Genomic DNA, 13,245 nt, shown 5'->3' with positions numbered 1-13,245 from the left:
TCCCACCTCAGCCTCCTGAGCAGCTGGGACCACAGGCGTGCCACCATGCCCAGCTAATTTTTTGTATTTTTGTAGAGACGGGGTTTTGCCGTGGTGCCCAGGCTGGTCTCGAACTTCTGAGTTCAAGTGATCCTCCCTCCTCGGCCTCCCAAAGTCCTGGGATTACAGGCGTGAGCCACCCTGCCAGGTCAAAAATAACTATTATTAAGTCACTTGAAGATTCTATTTTTTTGATACAATGAAACAAGTATATATTTACATCCTTAGGGATTTCTATCATATACACATAGTATACAGCCTACCAAAAAAGAAAAAAGAGACTAAGACTTAGATCAAGGTTAAATTATGGTCCTAAATCTGCCACCTATTAGCTTAACTGAAAATGATCCCAGTATCACAGCCTTTTGTCAAGAGTAAAGAGCAGAAGGTAACTAAAATTTAGTATCTCATAAACATGAAATTCTTAAGATATTAAAACGAATCAAGATAAAACCTTTATAATAAAATACTGTCCATTTTACAGAAGAGACTGAGGTGCAATGATTTAAATTAACTCTCCTCAAAGTCATACTGCAAGTTGAGTGGTGAAACTGTGACATAACTCAGGTCTAAATCTTACTGCTCCTTCCACTATGCCATAGTGAAACACTCTATAAATTATATACTACTGTTATGGTAACAGTGGGAAGTGAAAATATTTTTTATTATAATGAAGAGGCACATTATCCTTCCCCAAAAATAAGGAATTTTAAATTATGTTACATATTAACATATTTAAGTTATTCTAGATGCCACTGGATATGGCCGACAAGTGTGAAAATGTCCACATACATCCTTCAAGTATTATAAATATATATCCTTTGGTATTTTACAAGTTCGAATATTAGCAGTTAGTTAAGCCTCAAGTGGACTTATCAACTTTTTGCAGGCCTACGTTATCCTTCAAACAGAAGGGAAGGGCTGCACATCTAACAGAAACGCTGCCGGCTTTTATCAAGCCACCACTAAAGCACAAGACCACGTGGTCTCTCATAAGCCTAAGGTTCCCTACTCCTCTCCCTCCTTTGACAAGGAACTGGAAACTAGGGTTTCTTTCTCTTATGTGGGGCACTGACATGCCACCTGTGTAGTACAGACCGCAAACATCCTGCAGCCTGCCTCCCGGAAGACTACAAGAATCAGAATAAAAGGGAACTTGGACGCCGACAATTCTAGGAAAGGAAATGAACAGAGAAGTAAAGCCGGTGAGATCATGATAAGCCGCGGCACCCGGACCTGTCAAAACAGCGTATATGAGACTCAAACCAAACCACTATAACCTATCATTCGAGAAGGCCTGAGGTGGGAGCGGCACTACGGAAGGAAGGAGGAAGAAGAGAACCGCACGAGTCAGTGCCGCCGCCGCCGCCGCTCTCCGGACACCTTTCAGCATGCCCTGGCAAGCCACGAACCCTGACCCTCATCTAGAGTCCAACCTTTGCCCTAACATTTCAGAAGCAGCCAAAATCCTGCTACCCCGGCGGCCGCCGCCAGACCTGCCCGCACCTGTCACCAGCGAAAGACACCAGCTCGCGGCTCCCGCCCTCTTCTCCACTATCCTCGGGCAACCGCAGGCATCTCAACCCCTTTCTCTTACCAGGTGTCCCCTTTCCGGAGCGAGGTTTTGAGCAGCGTCGCGATGTCAGACCGCTGGGTGTCCAGATCCGCCGCTCCGCCTTCCGCCATCTTCTTCCACTAGCGGTAGGGGAGGTGGCAGCGACGGCGGCGGCACGCCCCAGAGCATTATGGGAATGGCGTCCCCACGGCCCCTCCCAGTCGGCCGGTCGAAACCAAAAGACACCGGGAGCGGGGGTGGTCCTCGGGACAAGAGGAGGCCCCAGGGGCGGACTAGGTGCGCGGCCATGGTCTGCTGCCCCCCATCGGTCCCCGCCCGTTCAGCATCTTGCCTTGGCCTCCTCTGGCTCGGGACAGCCAGGTTTTAGCTCTCTTCGCCGCCGAGGGCTCCGGCGCTCTCTCGCTAGAAGGATACCACCGCCCTGTCCTCCCATCCTCGGCGTTGCCTTCCCCTCCCTCTTTCCCACTGACGCCTTGAAAACCCTTATTTGCGCATTCACTCACGCCTGGGGGTGAGGTAGGGTGGGGCGGGGGGGGGCGTGGGGACGGCTAAGATATGGCAGAAAATTTAGCAGCTCCGCGACTGGGCTTTTCGTTAAGAGTAGCAGAACCCAAGCTCGGTGAATACGGGCACACACAAAAAACATTCCGAAACCGAACGCTTGGTCTCCATGCCCTTCCGGGGTTCCTTCCAGCGCTCTTACTCCCATTGTAGGTGGGGACCCTTTATAGGCTCTTTGTGACGCCTCCCCAGGCACACCCAGACGACTAAGCTGCGGTGAAAAACATGTCCCAGTTCATCGGTGAACATCGAGTAGAATATGGACATTATTGAATAATGCCAGATACTAAAGGAAGAAAACGTGAGAGAAACCCTCTTCTTTATACAAGAGAGTAACATTTTCTTAGCCCCATCTTCCTGTGGTGCCGTACACCTGAAATGAAACTAGGTATGTCTTTCATTTGAAGTCAACGATTATGTTACAAAATAGAAAATCGAGTCGCTTAAAAAGCAAATGCCAAGGTCACACAGCAGGTGGAGAGGTAAGTGGAGAGGCTGGTTCAAGAGCCCACGTGCTATACAGTACAGCACACTCATTGCCTCTCCTTATGAAAGCCTGAACTAAAATGTAAACTCCTTAAGAGCTGGAACTGGGTTCATCTTTTGTTTTAACCTCTGTATACCTGGTGGTTAGCATAGTACTACTGGACATGTAAAAATCACCTAAATATTTGTTTAATAAATGAATTGTGGCAAAATTACTTAAGTATTCCCGAGCATGATGTCCAGGGGTTTGATTTTAACATACCATTTGATGTGAAAAGTCTAAAAGATGGGCCAGAATCCCTGCATCATTTCTCTTGTTTCCCCATTTTAAACCCTAACTCATTTGGTGAGAATGCAATAAAGGAGGTGTAGTTACGCTAGTAGAAAGTGATGAATCCTTCCAAGTGAAAGTAGTGTACATTCGCATTATGATTTGTGTATATCAGTATTATGATTATGATTGCTTATTTCTGCATCATAATAATATTTTGCATTATCATGCCAAGCTTGAATTGAGAGTTTTAAAACAACTTTCAGTGACTGTTATTTCTGGCTTTTCTCCTGACAGGTTAAAAGACTGAGAGTTTCTCTAACCACGGCTACCCTCTAAAAGTCACATTTTCCCCCTTTTTCCAGTCACTCTCTGAAAGAGAACAAAGTAATTTTCTGAAGGGAAGCTGCAGAATATGGAAAACATATATTAGAGCCACATGGACATAAATTCAAACCTCACTTCAACCTTTAGCTGCAAAGTTCTTACCCTTTAATCATAAAATTGAGTATAATAATACCTACCTTAAGGGATTTTTATGAAGATTAAATGAAACAATTTGTGTTTATTGCTTGGAATGTAATAGCCATTCAATGAACACTAGTATTGTTTATTGATGACAGGGTGAATTTTACAGTATGTAAACTATACCTCAAAAAAGCTATTGAAAAGAAGTGTTAGGGGTTTTGAAGGCAAAACTGTGCTCTCCTTCATTTTATAACATAACCAAGTAGCAATAAATCATTCATACCCTAATGTCCAGTTTCCCTTAAGAGAAAATGCATTTTTGAAGTGTTGACACCTACAACCATACAGTGAAGTAAAATAATATTTTCTTCACTTGCACCTTGCTCAAGGCAGTAAGTTAACTGGATATAGATGTGTACATTTAATGACCATTTGAATTATACATCAGATTTATGGAGCCATTTTGTAGACCTAACTGACTGCCATCAGAGTCAGGAAAGAGATAAAATTACAGTATTTTATTTAGCAAGCACTTACAGAGTGCCTAGCATGGTTCTAAACACTTTAAAGTACTAACTTAATTCTCACAGCAGTCACATGATGTAGGTACTATTATTATTTCAAGACTAGAGATAAGGAATTGAGGCAAGTAAGTGGCAGAACCTAAATTGAAACCAGGCAGTCTGGCTGCAGAATCTGGAAAGTTTGGGTAAACTTCTATTTTTCTATTGACCTTTATTATTTTGTTTATAGCAATCAACATTTTAGAGATCTCAGTTGATCAATTTATGGAAATTCTGCTTATTTTACTGGTGCTTCTCTCAATTATGAAGAGAAATAAGATATTGTTCATAAATTGGTTAAAGTCCACATCCCTACTGAATAATTAAATAGATAAATTGATGAGAAAAGCTACTTCACCTTAATCACAAATAATTGAATATAAATCAGGGATTATATCTGCTTATTTAGAATGAATGTCTTCACTGATGCATTCCTTAACATCTGATGAATGTACAGTTTGCTCGGTGATTGTTATTGCCTTCTCAGACTCTGTGTACCTTTCTTGTCAATTTAAAACTTAACCTAGAGAGTTGAGTATGCTGAGTACTTTAGAAATTAGACTAGATATGAACAGGCTGGACCTCTTAAAGTCACAGTTGGTTGTGAAATTAGAGATTCTCTAGGAAGGATTCCTTTATCCTTTAGTAATTCCAAACCTCTCTGCTTCCTGATGTTTAAACAATTCCTTTAAGAGAGGTTCTTTTACTCAACAATTAAGAGATGGGACTTCAAATGTAAATACTCCAGGAGAGAGTCAGGCTTAAAACTGAAGTGTCAAAGAGAGCCAGTTTTCAGCTTGGGGTGAACCAGAGAAAAAAGCACTGCATTTTGTAATACAGTTTAATGGAGGAATGTACAAAGGAGATTTCCAAGATAAGTTTTGCCTATTTCATAATTTTGTATGGGACTGGCTACATGAGCCAAAGGGAAAAATCTGCCTAAAATTTGAGTGGACTTAGCAAATCTCACACACACACACACACACACACACAATCAGCACATCCCATAAAAGAACAATGTTTGATGACCTGGCTGTCTTTGTTTCTCAATTCTTCCTGTCTTTGACATTCAGGAACCACTATTTCAGTTTTTCCTTCTCCTTGTCCTTCCTCTACAGTTATTCCCGCCCACGACCCTACCACTCCCTCATTCTTACTCACCTCTCTAAACCTTTCATTCTTTTATCTTATGTAATTGTATAATTCTCATCTCTCTACCAGCTCTCAGAGCAGCTAAAAGGCAGTGGAAAGGCGGGGGAGTAGTGCAAACACCAAAATAGCATGTAGTAAAGTGCTTAATCTGTTAATGATATTTTGAAACTTGGGATATGAATAAAAATTGTAAGTACCATGAGGCACTTTTGAAAGCTAAAAAAAATTACAGAGGGTCCTTATTTCAGACAAATGTTACATTCTGATAAAGACAATGATAATATAGTAAGATGAATACACTGCCTTTTACAAAGAGCCACTAAACTTGGATTTTGACTCTGGCTTAGTGCCACTTGCTAGCTGGTAACCTTGGCTAAGTTATTTATTCTCCGTGACCGTTCGTTTTCTTATTATAAAATAAAGTGATTAGATTTAGGAGGCTGAAAATCAAACACTTGCAGGGGTTAGATGCAGCTACCGTAAATGGGTGAAGCAAATCTGTTGGGGATAATAAGGAGCTGTGGGGACTCTTGAACTGTCTATCCCAATTAAAGGTCTAAATTTAAAAAATTAGAGCAAACAAAATTATATTTTCTGTCCTATAGGATCTAGAAAGTTTAATTTTAGCATGGGCATAAAGTCTACAAATTAATTAATCTAAGTTCCTACTTTATATCCTTTCTTTTTTTCTTTGAGATGGAGTCTTACTGTGTTGCTCCGGCTGGAGTGCAATGGCATGATCTGGGCTCACTGCAACCTCTGCCTCCTGGGTTCAAGCAATTCTCCTGCCTCAGCTTCCTGAGTAGCTGGGATTACAGGTACCTGCCAATACGCCTGACTAATTTTTGTATTTTTAGTAGAGACAGGGTTTCACCATGCTGGCCAGGCTGGTCTCAAACTCCCGACCTCAGGCGATCTGCCCGTCTCGACCTCCCAAAGTGCTGGGATTAAAGGCATGAGCCACTGCACCTGGTCTATCCCTTTTTTAGGAAGTACATAAAGTGTGCTAGAAAGCTGACTATACCATGAAATTTGATATCAGTCTGCCCTATAGTGGACTCTCACTACATGCTGATAGAACAAAATTGATTTGTTCTTATTTATTTATTTATTTTTTGAGACAGAGTCTCACTCTCCAGTTGCCCAGACTGGAATGTAGTGGTATGATTTCCACTCACTGCAACCTCAGCCTCCCAAGTTCAAGAGATTCTTGTGCCTCAGCCTCCTGAGTAGTTGCGATTACATGCGTGCACCATCACGCCCAGCTAATTTTTGTATTTTTAGTAGAGATGGGGTTTCACCATGTTGGTTAGGCTGGTCTCAATCTCCTAACCTCAAGTGATCCACCTGTCTCAGCCTCCCAAAGTGCTGCGATTATAGGCATGAGCCACTGCGCCCAGCCAGAACTAAATTGATTTGAATCAATAAGCAAATCAAGTATCTAACAAGTCTAGAATTACAATAAAAAAATCCTTAATAGGCATAGTATATTCTGTGGGTCCTGAATATTTAAAAATTAAATGTATGTGTATGGTAGGAAACTTTCAAGAAAGTGTTAATTTATCCCATTCAACTAAGAGTGACATAGGTCAAATCAAGGTTCATAGTAGGAAAAATCTGCCTACTTTATGTTTTCTTTACTTTCTATTTATCTACAGATTTCAAGGTTGATAAAGAACTTCTACATGAAAAATATCAAAATGTTTAAGCAGCCTCTGAAGTCTTTCTTAAGCCTCATAATAATGGATGGACTTCAGAAAGCTAAAAATCATTTCAAATATACTGATCATTTTTGAATTTCTTTACTCATTTAAAAAATATGCTGATCTTTTGTTTTAAATGGACAAGTTTAATTAAACAAAATATGTTAATGTTATGTACTTGGTCTGTTTTACTTTAAATCTGTTTCATTCAAAAGTTTAAAAATAATTATTTTACGCTCATGGATCTTGGAAATCTATACTACCAAAGTGAAGTAGAGAGTTGTTCAATGATCCAGTGATTCTGCAGCTATATAGATTCCAGAGAGATTAACTTTGTTTTCTACCAAGAGAAGCTGAATTATTCAGACTTTCTGTTTGGACAATCCTTCACTTCATTTTGGCTGAGATAGCAAAAGGATTTAAATTGCTCACAAAGACTCTTAGAACAATATGATAGCACATCTTCAAGAATATATCTATGTTTCAGGACTGATGGAAACATTAAATAGGTATTCTTTATAATGTGTTCCAGATTTCGCTAAGCAACAGGACACTATAGACCACACAGTAAATTTAGGTCAAATTAGAAGACAGCAACAATGAAGTAAGAAACGAGTCTAGTGATTTCATAAAAACATTTACCATTGATTTTTGTTTCTAGCCAGTATGCTTCTATCTAGGTCGTCTTGAACTATGTCAGTTCAAGAATTATTAGTGGCCCAAGGCTTCTATGTAATACATTGGACATGATTTCTACAACATGAGAAATTCATGAAATGTGCTGGATATAATAGTACACCTCTACAGATAATTTAATTTACTTAATGGGAATTTATTAAGGATATAGTGAAAAGAGTATGCATTTTACACTCAAAAAGACCTATATTTGTATGCCCTACTCTGATACTAGTTCTGTGATACTGGAAACATTAGTTTTCTCATCTGTAAAATAGGGATACTAGACTTCTTTTATAGGATTCATTTAAAGGTAAACAAAATAATGAATGTGAAACTGATATTAGAGCTTAACATATAGTAGCAATGATTTATAAAATATTTGCCTCCCTCAGACCAGAGCAGCTACTAAATTTGATTTTCTAAACAAATTAGTAATATCACAAAGTTGTTACGCAATAACATAAACAGCTGTGTTAAAATTAGTAGTGACCCATATCAAAGAAACACAATTACTAAGAGGTTAAGAAGGATAATATTTAAAGTCTAGCTTTACTCAATCTTTTGTGTGAAGGTATTCTTAGAGATAAAACAATGTACTTGGAAGCTGATTTGGAAGCTGATGGAAGAATGTGGTACAAAAAATATTTTTAAGTGCTTATGAATGTTCTGTAACCACAAACATAGATACATAACAGATCAAAGATGTATTTATAATTCAGTTGGGTCCAATCTAATCATATGAATCCTTAAAAGTAGGAGAAACTTTCCTGGCTATGGCCAGAGAGTGATATGACTATGGAAGAATGGCTTTGAAGATGGAATAAAGGGGCCATGAGCCAAGGAATATGGAAGGCTTCTCGAATTTAGAAAGAACAAGGAAATGAATTCTCTGTTAAAACCTCCAGAAAGGATCAGAGCCTTGATAAAAGCTTGATTTTTAGCACAGTAAGATTTCTGTCAGACTTCTACAGAAATGTAAGAGACAATACTACTGTTGTCTCAGTCACTAAGTTTATGGTAATTTGTTATAGCAGTGATAAATAGTAGAACAGCCTACTTTAAGGAAGAAGAAATATCAGAAAATTTAGGACTAGGAAGTCTGATGAGAAAGTACGTTGATGGACCTATGGGACTGGGCACAAAGTATAAAGATTTTTGCATTACAAGTGAACACCAACCATAAAGGATATACCACAAAAGAGGTACTGAATAAACAGAATGACTCCAGTGGCTGGCATCAACAAGCTTCTCCCTCAAGGCTGGAACAATGGGTACAAGAAGGGTAGTCATCATACTGTGGATGGCCCCACAGCATGGGCTCCCACTCACCAACAGTGATTTGGCTATTGCTGCCAAATGTCCAACCTGTCAGAAACAGAGACCAATGTTGAGCCCTTGATATGGAATCATCCATAGAGGAGAATCAAATGACAAGTTAATTACATGGATCCCTTCTATTATGTAAGGGGCAATGAATGATTCATCTTGATTAGAATTGATACATATTTCAGGTATGGATTTTCCTTTCCTGCCAATAGTGCTTCAGCCACTTCCACCATACTTATGGAGTGTTTGATCTCATGACACAGGATCTTCCATAATATCACATCAAACAAAGGGATTCATATTATTGCAAAAGAGATGTGGTAGTGAGCACATGACCATGTGATTCACTGGTTCTTTCACATATCACTTCATCCAGAACTGTAAACAATTGCTGGCCGGATAGAGCAATGGAATGGCCAGTCGAAGAATCAGCTTACACACCACCTTAGAGACAATATCCTACGCTGTATACCCTCTGAATCAATGGCCAGCGTATGTTGCTGTCTTCCCAACAAGTAGAATTTATGGATCAAAAGGTAGAAGTAGAGGTGGTCCTGTTTACCATCATTGTCAGTGACCCAATTGGGGATTTTGTGCTACTCATCTCCATAGCGCTGGGATTTGTAGGTGTAGAGGTATTGGTTCCCAAAAGGTGAACATTTCCACCAGGAGACACAGCAAGAGGCCCATTCAATTTTAAACTACAGCTGTCACTGGGGCACTTCTGCCTTCTAGTGCCAAAGGATCAGGCAATGAGAGCAGTCACCATCCTGGCAGGTTTATCATTCTAAATACTAGGAGGAGGTCAGGCTGCTTTTATACAGCGATGACAAAAAGGAATGTATTTGGCATATTTTGGTATACCCTTGCAGACAGTAAAGTTTCTAGTAAAGTATTGATGACCTAAGAAAGATATGGTAACTCTCAAGGATGAGTGACTGGATCATCCCACCACGTAAGCCAGCAAGACCAGCAAAAAAGCTAGTCAAGGTGAGGAAACTCTAGGATGGTAGATCAGGAAGCCTATATTGAGTATCACTTTTGGTCTTTGCAATGGAATCTATGTATCTCGCTAACTTTCTTCCCAAGTTCTGGAGATGCTTCAAAAACTTTTGCAAAATTATAGATCTGAGTGGAACATGGGGTGAATTGAATTGGATGATGTACTGTGCCATTAACATCATCCTTCATGACTAAAGAATTTATTCCTCTAGCTGCTGGGATTTCTACAGATCTCAGCTGTCAGTCTTCTTTGGGAATTGCTCTCAATAGTAAAGAGGCACCCTGTGTAGTTCATGCTCTCTCCAGGGGGCAGCCAGTATGCAATGACTAATTGATGTAGGGTTTTAAAGACTTGGCTTCATTTCCTCTATTGGGAGCAACTCTGAGGAGCAACCTAACTTCAGCGGGTTGGTTAAGTTCTTTTTATAAATTAATGACAGCTCACTTTCTTTCTCTGCTCATTCTTTCTTGCTTCCTTTCTGCCACAAGTGTTGATCCTGAGAGCACTTCTTTACAGGCTATTTTCCATCTCAGAGTCCACTTTCAGGGCATTCAGTCCTGCACCACACCCTTGTTTTGGTCTTTACCCTGGCCGTGGCCAAAATTTACTTTTTCTTTGAGCTTGGGATTTGTTGAGAAACAGTTTCATTTTTAAGCCTATGACTTTCAATATTTCTAAACTCTCTGTTTCCTCTCAATTCTGTTTGTAACCCAGGCAGTTCTTTTTGAGCTCACCACTTTCTTATGCTTTTTCAAAGGCACCTAGCCACAGTCTGCTCTTCAGTATTCTTCTTTGAAATCACCTCATCCAAATTCACAAGTTTACTAGATCTGCATGTTCTATATTCCATATTATTGCAAGTGACAATTTTACCAAATGTTTTGCCATTACATAATACTGCTTGTCATTATTCCAGCCTCCTATAACAATTACATGACTACCTGCTGCCCATTCCCAGAGCCAGTGCCACATATTTTAGGTTTTAGTTATGGCAGCACTATACTTTATACATCAAATTCTGAATCAGCCCAATTTTTCTGCCTTTCAAAACACCCAAAGTCCTAATGCCATACAACAATATATACATATTTCTTACTCATGCATTTTTGGGTTAGCTAGAGATTGGCTGGTCTTGGCGAGACTCAGCTGGTCTCTGAGGATTAAGTCAGGTCCTGGTCTGTTCCACATATCTTTCATCCTCTTTAAACCAGAGGCTAGCTGAGTCATGTTCTCATTGCAAAAAGAGATCAAGAGACAAGCCTAACTATGCAAGACCTCAATTAATATCAGGGAAGTACATTCCTCCTGTAGGAGAGGGGAAGAGAGTAATCATTTGCTGAAAATTTCTCTAATATACTACTTTGCCAGAAAGATAAAGTATGAAAATATGGAAGAACAGTTAAGACACAAAGAGAATGGCCAAAACCCAACATATGTTTAATAGGAATTCCAGAATAAAAAATAAACAGGCAATATTCAAAGACATAATACCTATTTTTTTTCCAGAATGGAAAAAAACCTCTAGTTTTTAGATTCAGAAATTACAATGAATTTAATAAGAATGAAACTCACACACATACACACCCGCACACATCTATATGTGCAAAAATTATAGTGAGTTTGAGAAGAACAATAAAAACAAAGCAAGTCACACATATACATGCGTAACTATAAATACCTTGACCCATTCTCATGAACATAAAAATATGAACCTCAGAGAAAAATCTTAAATATAAAAAGAAAAGATAGTTCCTTATTTTAAAAATGCCATTTAGATAGAAGCATTGGATAGAAAACTTCTCATCAGTTATAGTATATGCCAGAAATATATGCCAGAATATTGTCTTCGAAGTGCCAAGGGGAAAATTACTCTTAACTTAAAATTCTGTATTCAGTTAAAGCATTCAAGATGAAGGGAAATAAAGTTATTTTTAAAGAAACTGAATTTACAACATATTGATGCTTGCTAAAAGAAGTCCTTCTGCCTTCCACCGTGAGTGCCTCTCACCAGATACAGATGCACATCTTGAACTTTTACAGACATCAGAATCGTGAGACAAATAAACCTTTTTTTGTTATGAATTACCCAGACTCAGGTATTCCTTTACAGTAACACTAAATGGACTAAGATGTTACTTAATTTTAGGCCCCCCCAAAAAGTGAAACCACCCGTGCTAGACTGCCTATACTATAACCCAAACCCCCTGTGAAGCACAGGTGGAGAGGGCTAAAATTCTCTTCAGGGCTCTTTGTCTGAATCTCCTGTTTAGAGACAGAGATGGAAACTCTTGCTCTTAAAGAAAAAAGAGAGTTTGAAAAAGAAGCTCACATAAAATGTAGACCTCACACTTTTGCACCCAGCGAAATATCTGGAGTTGGAAGAATGCAATGGGTTTGTGCTGGTACTGAGCACTGAGTCTGAGAGGCAATGATGGGTATTTGAAAGGTTGCTCTGAATCTTGCTGACTACACCAGAAATTTTGACCTAAGGGAAGAATCTCAGGCAAAGAGGAAGAAACTGAGGCACATTTAGCATATGCAGAGATCACACGGCGAGAGAGGAAAGGTGGAAGAGTGTGGGGAGAGGTGCCAGGCTCTTTTTAATAATCAACTCTCATGGGAACTAATAGAGTAAGAACTCACTCATTACCACAAGGATGGCATCAAGCTATTCTTGAAGGACACAGATTAAGTAGAGTTAATTTAAGCCAAAGGTGAGGACTGCAGCCTGAAAATCATAGATTCAATATATTACCTGATTAACAGCAGTTACAAGTGGTCTTTTTTCCTTTTTTTTTTTTTTTTTTTTTTTTTTTAAGGAAAAAAGATAAGGGAGCAGTTCCTAAGTTGTTTACTAAGAATTTAAAAAATAACATAATCTATCAATTGGCTGTACATTGTTCTTTCTATCACAAATTCCAGGAACATGAAGATACTGGGTGAGGGTGACATTGTGCAATGTGTGGTAACATTTTAGGTAATTTATCAGCTAGCCTGAAACTACAGGGAAGGAATGAAGAAAACAAAAATTTTTTAAACAATTACCCTGGGGCATGGGTGTGGGGGAAGCGACTGAAGTGTCATGCTCATGGCTCTCTGGGCCTGATAATTTTGCATCTCTCACATTCTTCAGACTGCTCTGAGCCATTTTCTCAAATGATGATTGCTAGATGCTGAGGGAAGGGAGCAATGGGTAGTTGTTGTTTAATGGGTACACAGTGTCAGTTTTGCAAGATGAGTTTGGGAGATTGGGTGCACAGCAATGTTAATGTACTTAATGCTATTAAATCACACACTTAAAAATGTTTAAGTTGGTAAATTTTATTATATATGTTTTGCAACAATTAAAAATAAAAAAGAATTTGAAGGGAAATAATTTCAACAAATAAAATAAATGGAGTGGAAGGAGATATGGAGAG

The 13,245-nt window shown here is 39.2% G+C and overlaps 1 protein-coding gene and 1 long non-coding RNA gene across 9 annotated transcripts in view; one reads left to right on the top strand and one right to left on the bottom strand.

Moving 5' to 3' along the window:
* Nucleotides 1-1,796, bottom strand: part of USP15 (ubiquitin specific peptidase 15) — a 145,250-nt gene extending 143,454 nt beyond the window's left edge. For 6 of the 8 annotated variants that reach the window (XR_007717693.1, XM_050748403.1, XM_050748404.1 and 3 more), the window contains exon 1: nt 1,637-1,796. Coding sequence is in view for 7 of the 8 variants with exons in the window: in XM_050748403.1 (XP_050604360.1) it covers nt 1,637-1,725 (89 nt within the window). In the remaining variant the exon portion in view is untranslated. The remainder of the gene's footprint in view (nt 1-1,636) is intronic. The other 2 variants (XM_050748413.1, XM_050748414.1) reach the window with 1 other exon arrangement.
* A 2-nt stretch (nt 1,797-1,798) lies between these two features.
* LOC126930882 (uncharacterized) lies at nt 1,799-6,955 on the top strand. The gene is made up of 3 exons (XR_007717697.1): nt 1,799-2,564; nt 5,813-5,934; nt 6,775-6,955. It is a non-coding gene; the product is annotated as an uncharacterized LOC126930882 (long non-coding RNA).
* The last annotated feature ends 6,290 nt before the right edge of the window (nt 6,956-13,245 follow it).

This window comes from Macaca thibetana, chromosome 11 (genome assembly GCF_024542745.1).
Source record: "Macaca thibetana thibetana isolate TM-01 chromosome 11, ASM2454274v1, whole genome shotgun sequence".
NCBI lineage: Eukaryota > Metazoa > Chordata > Mammalia > Primates > Cercopithecidae > Macaca > Macaca thibetana.
This window is presented reverse-complemented; position numbering and strand designations above follow the sequence as displayed.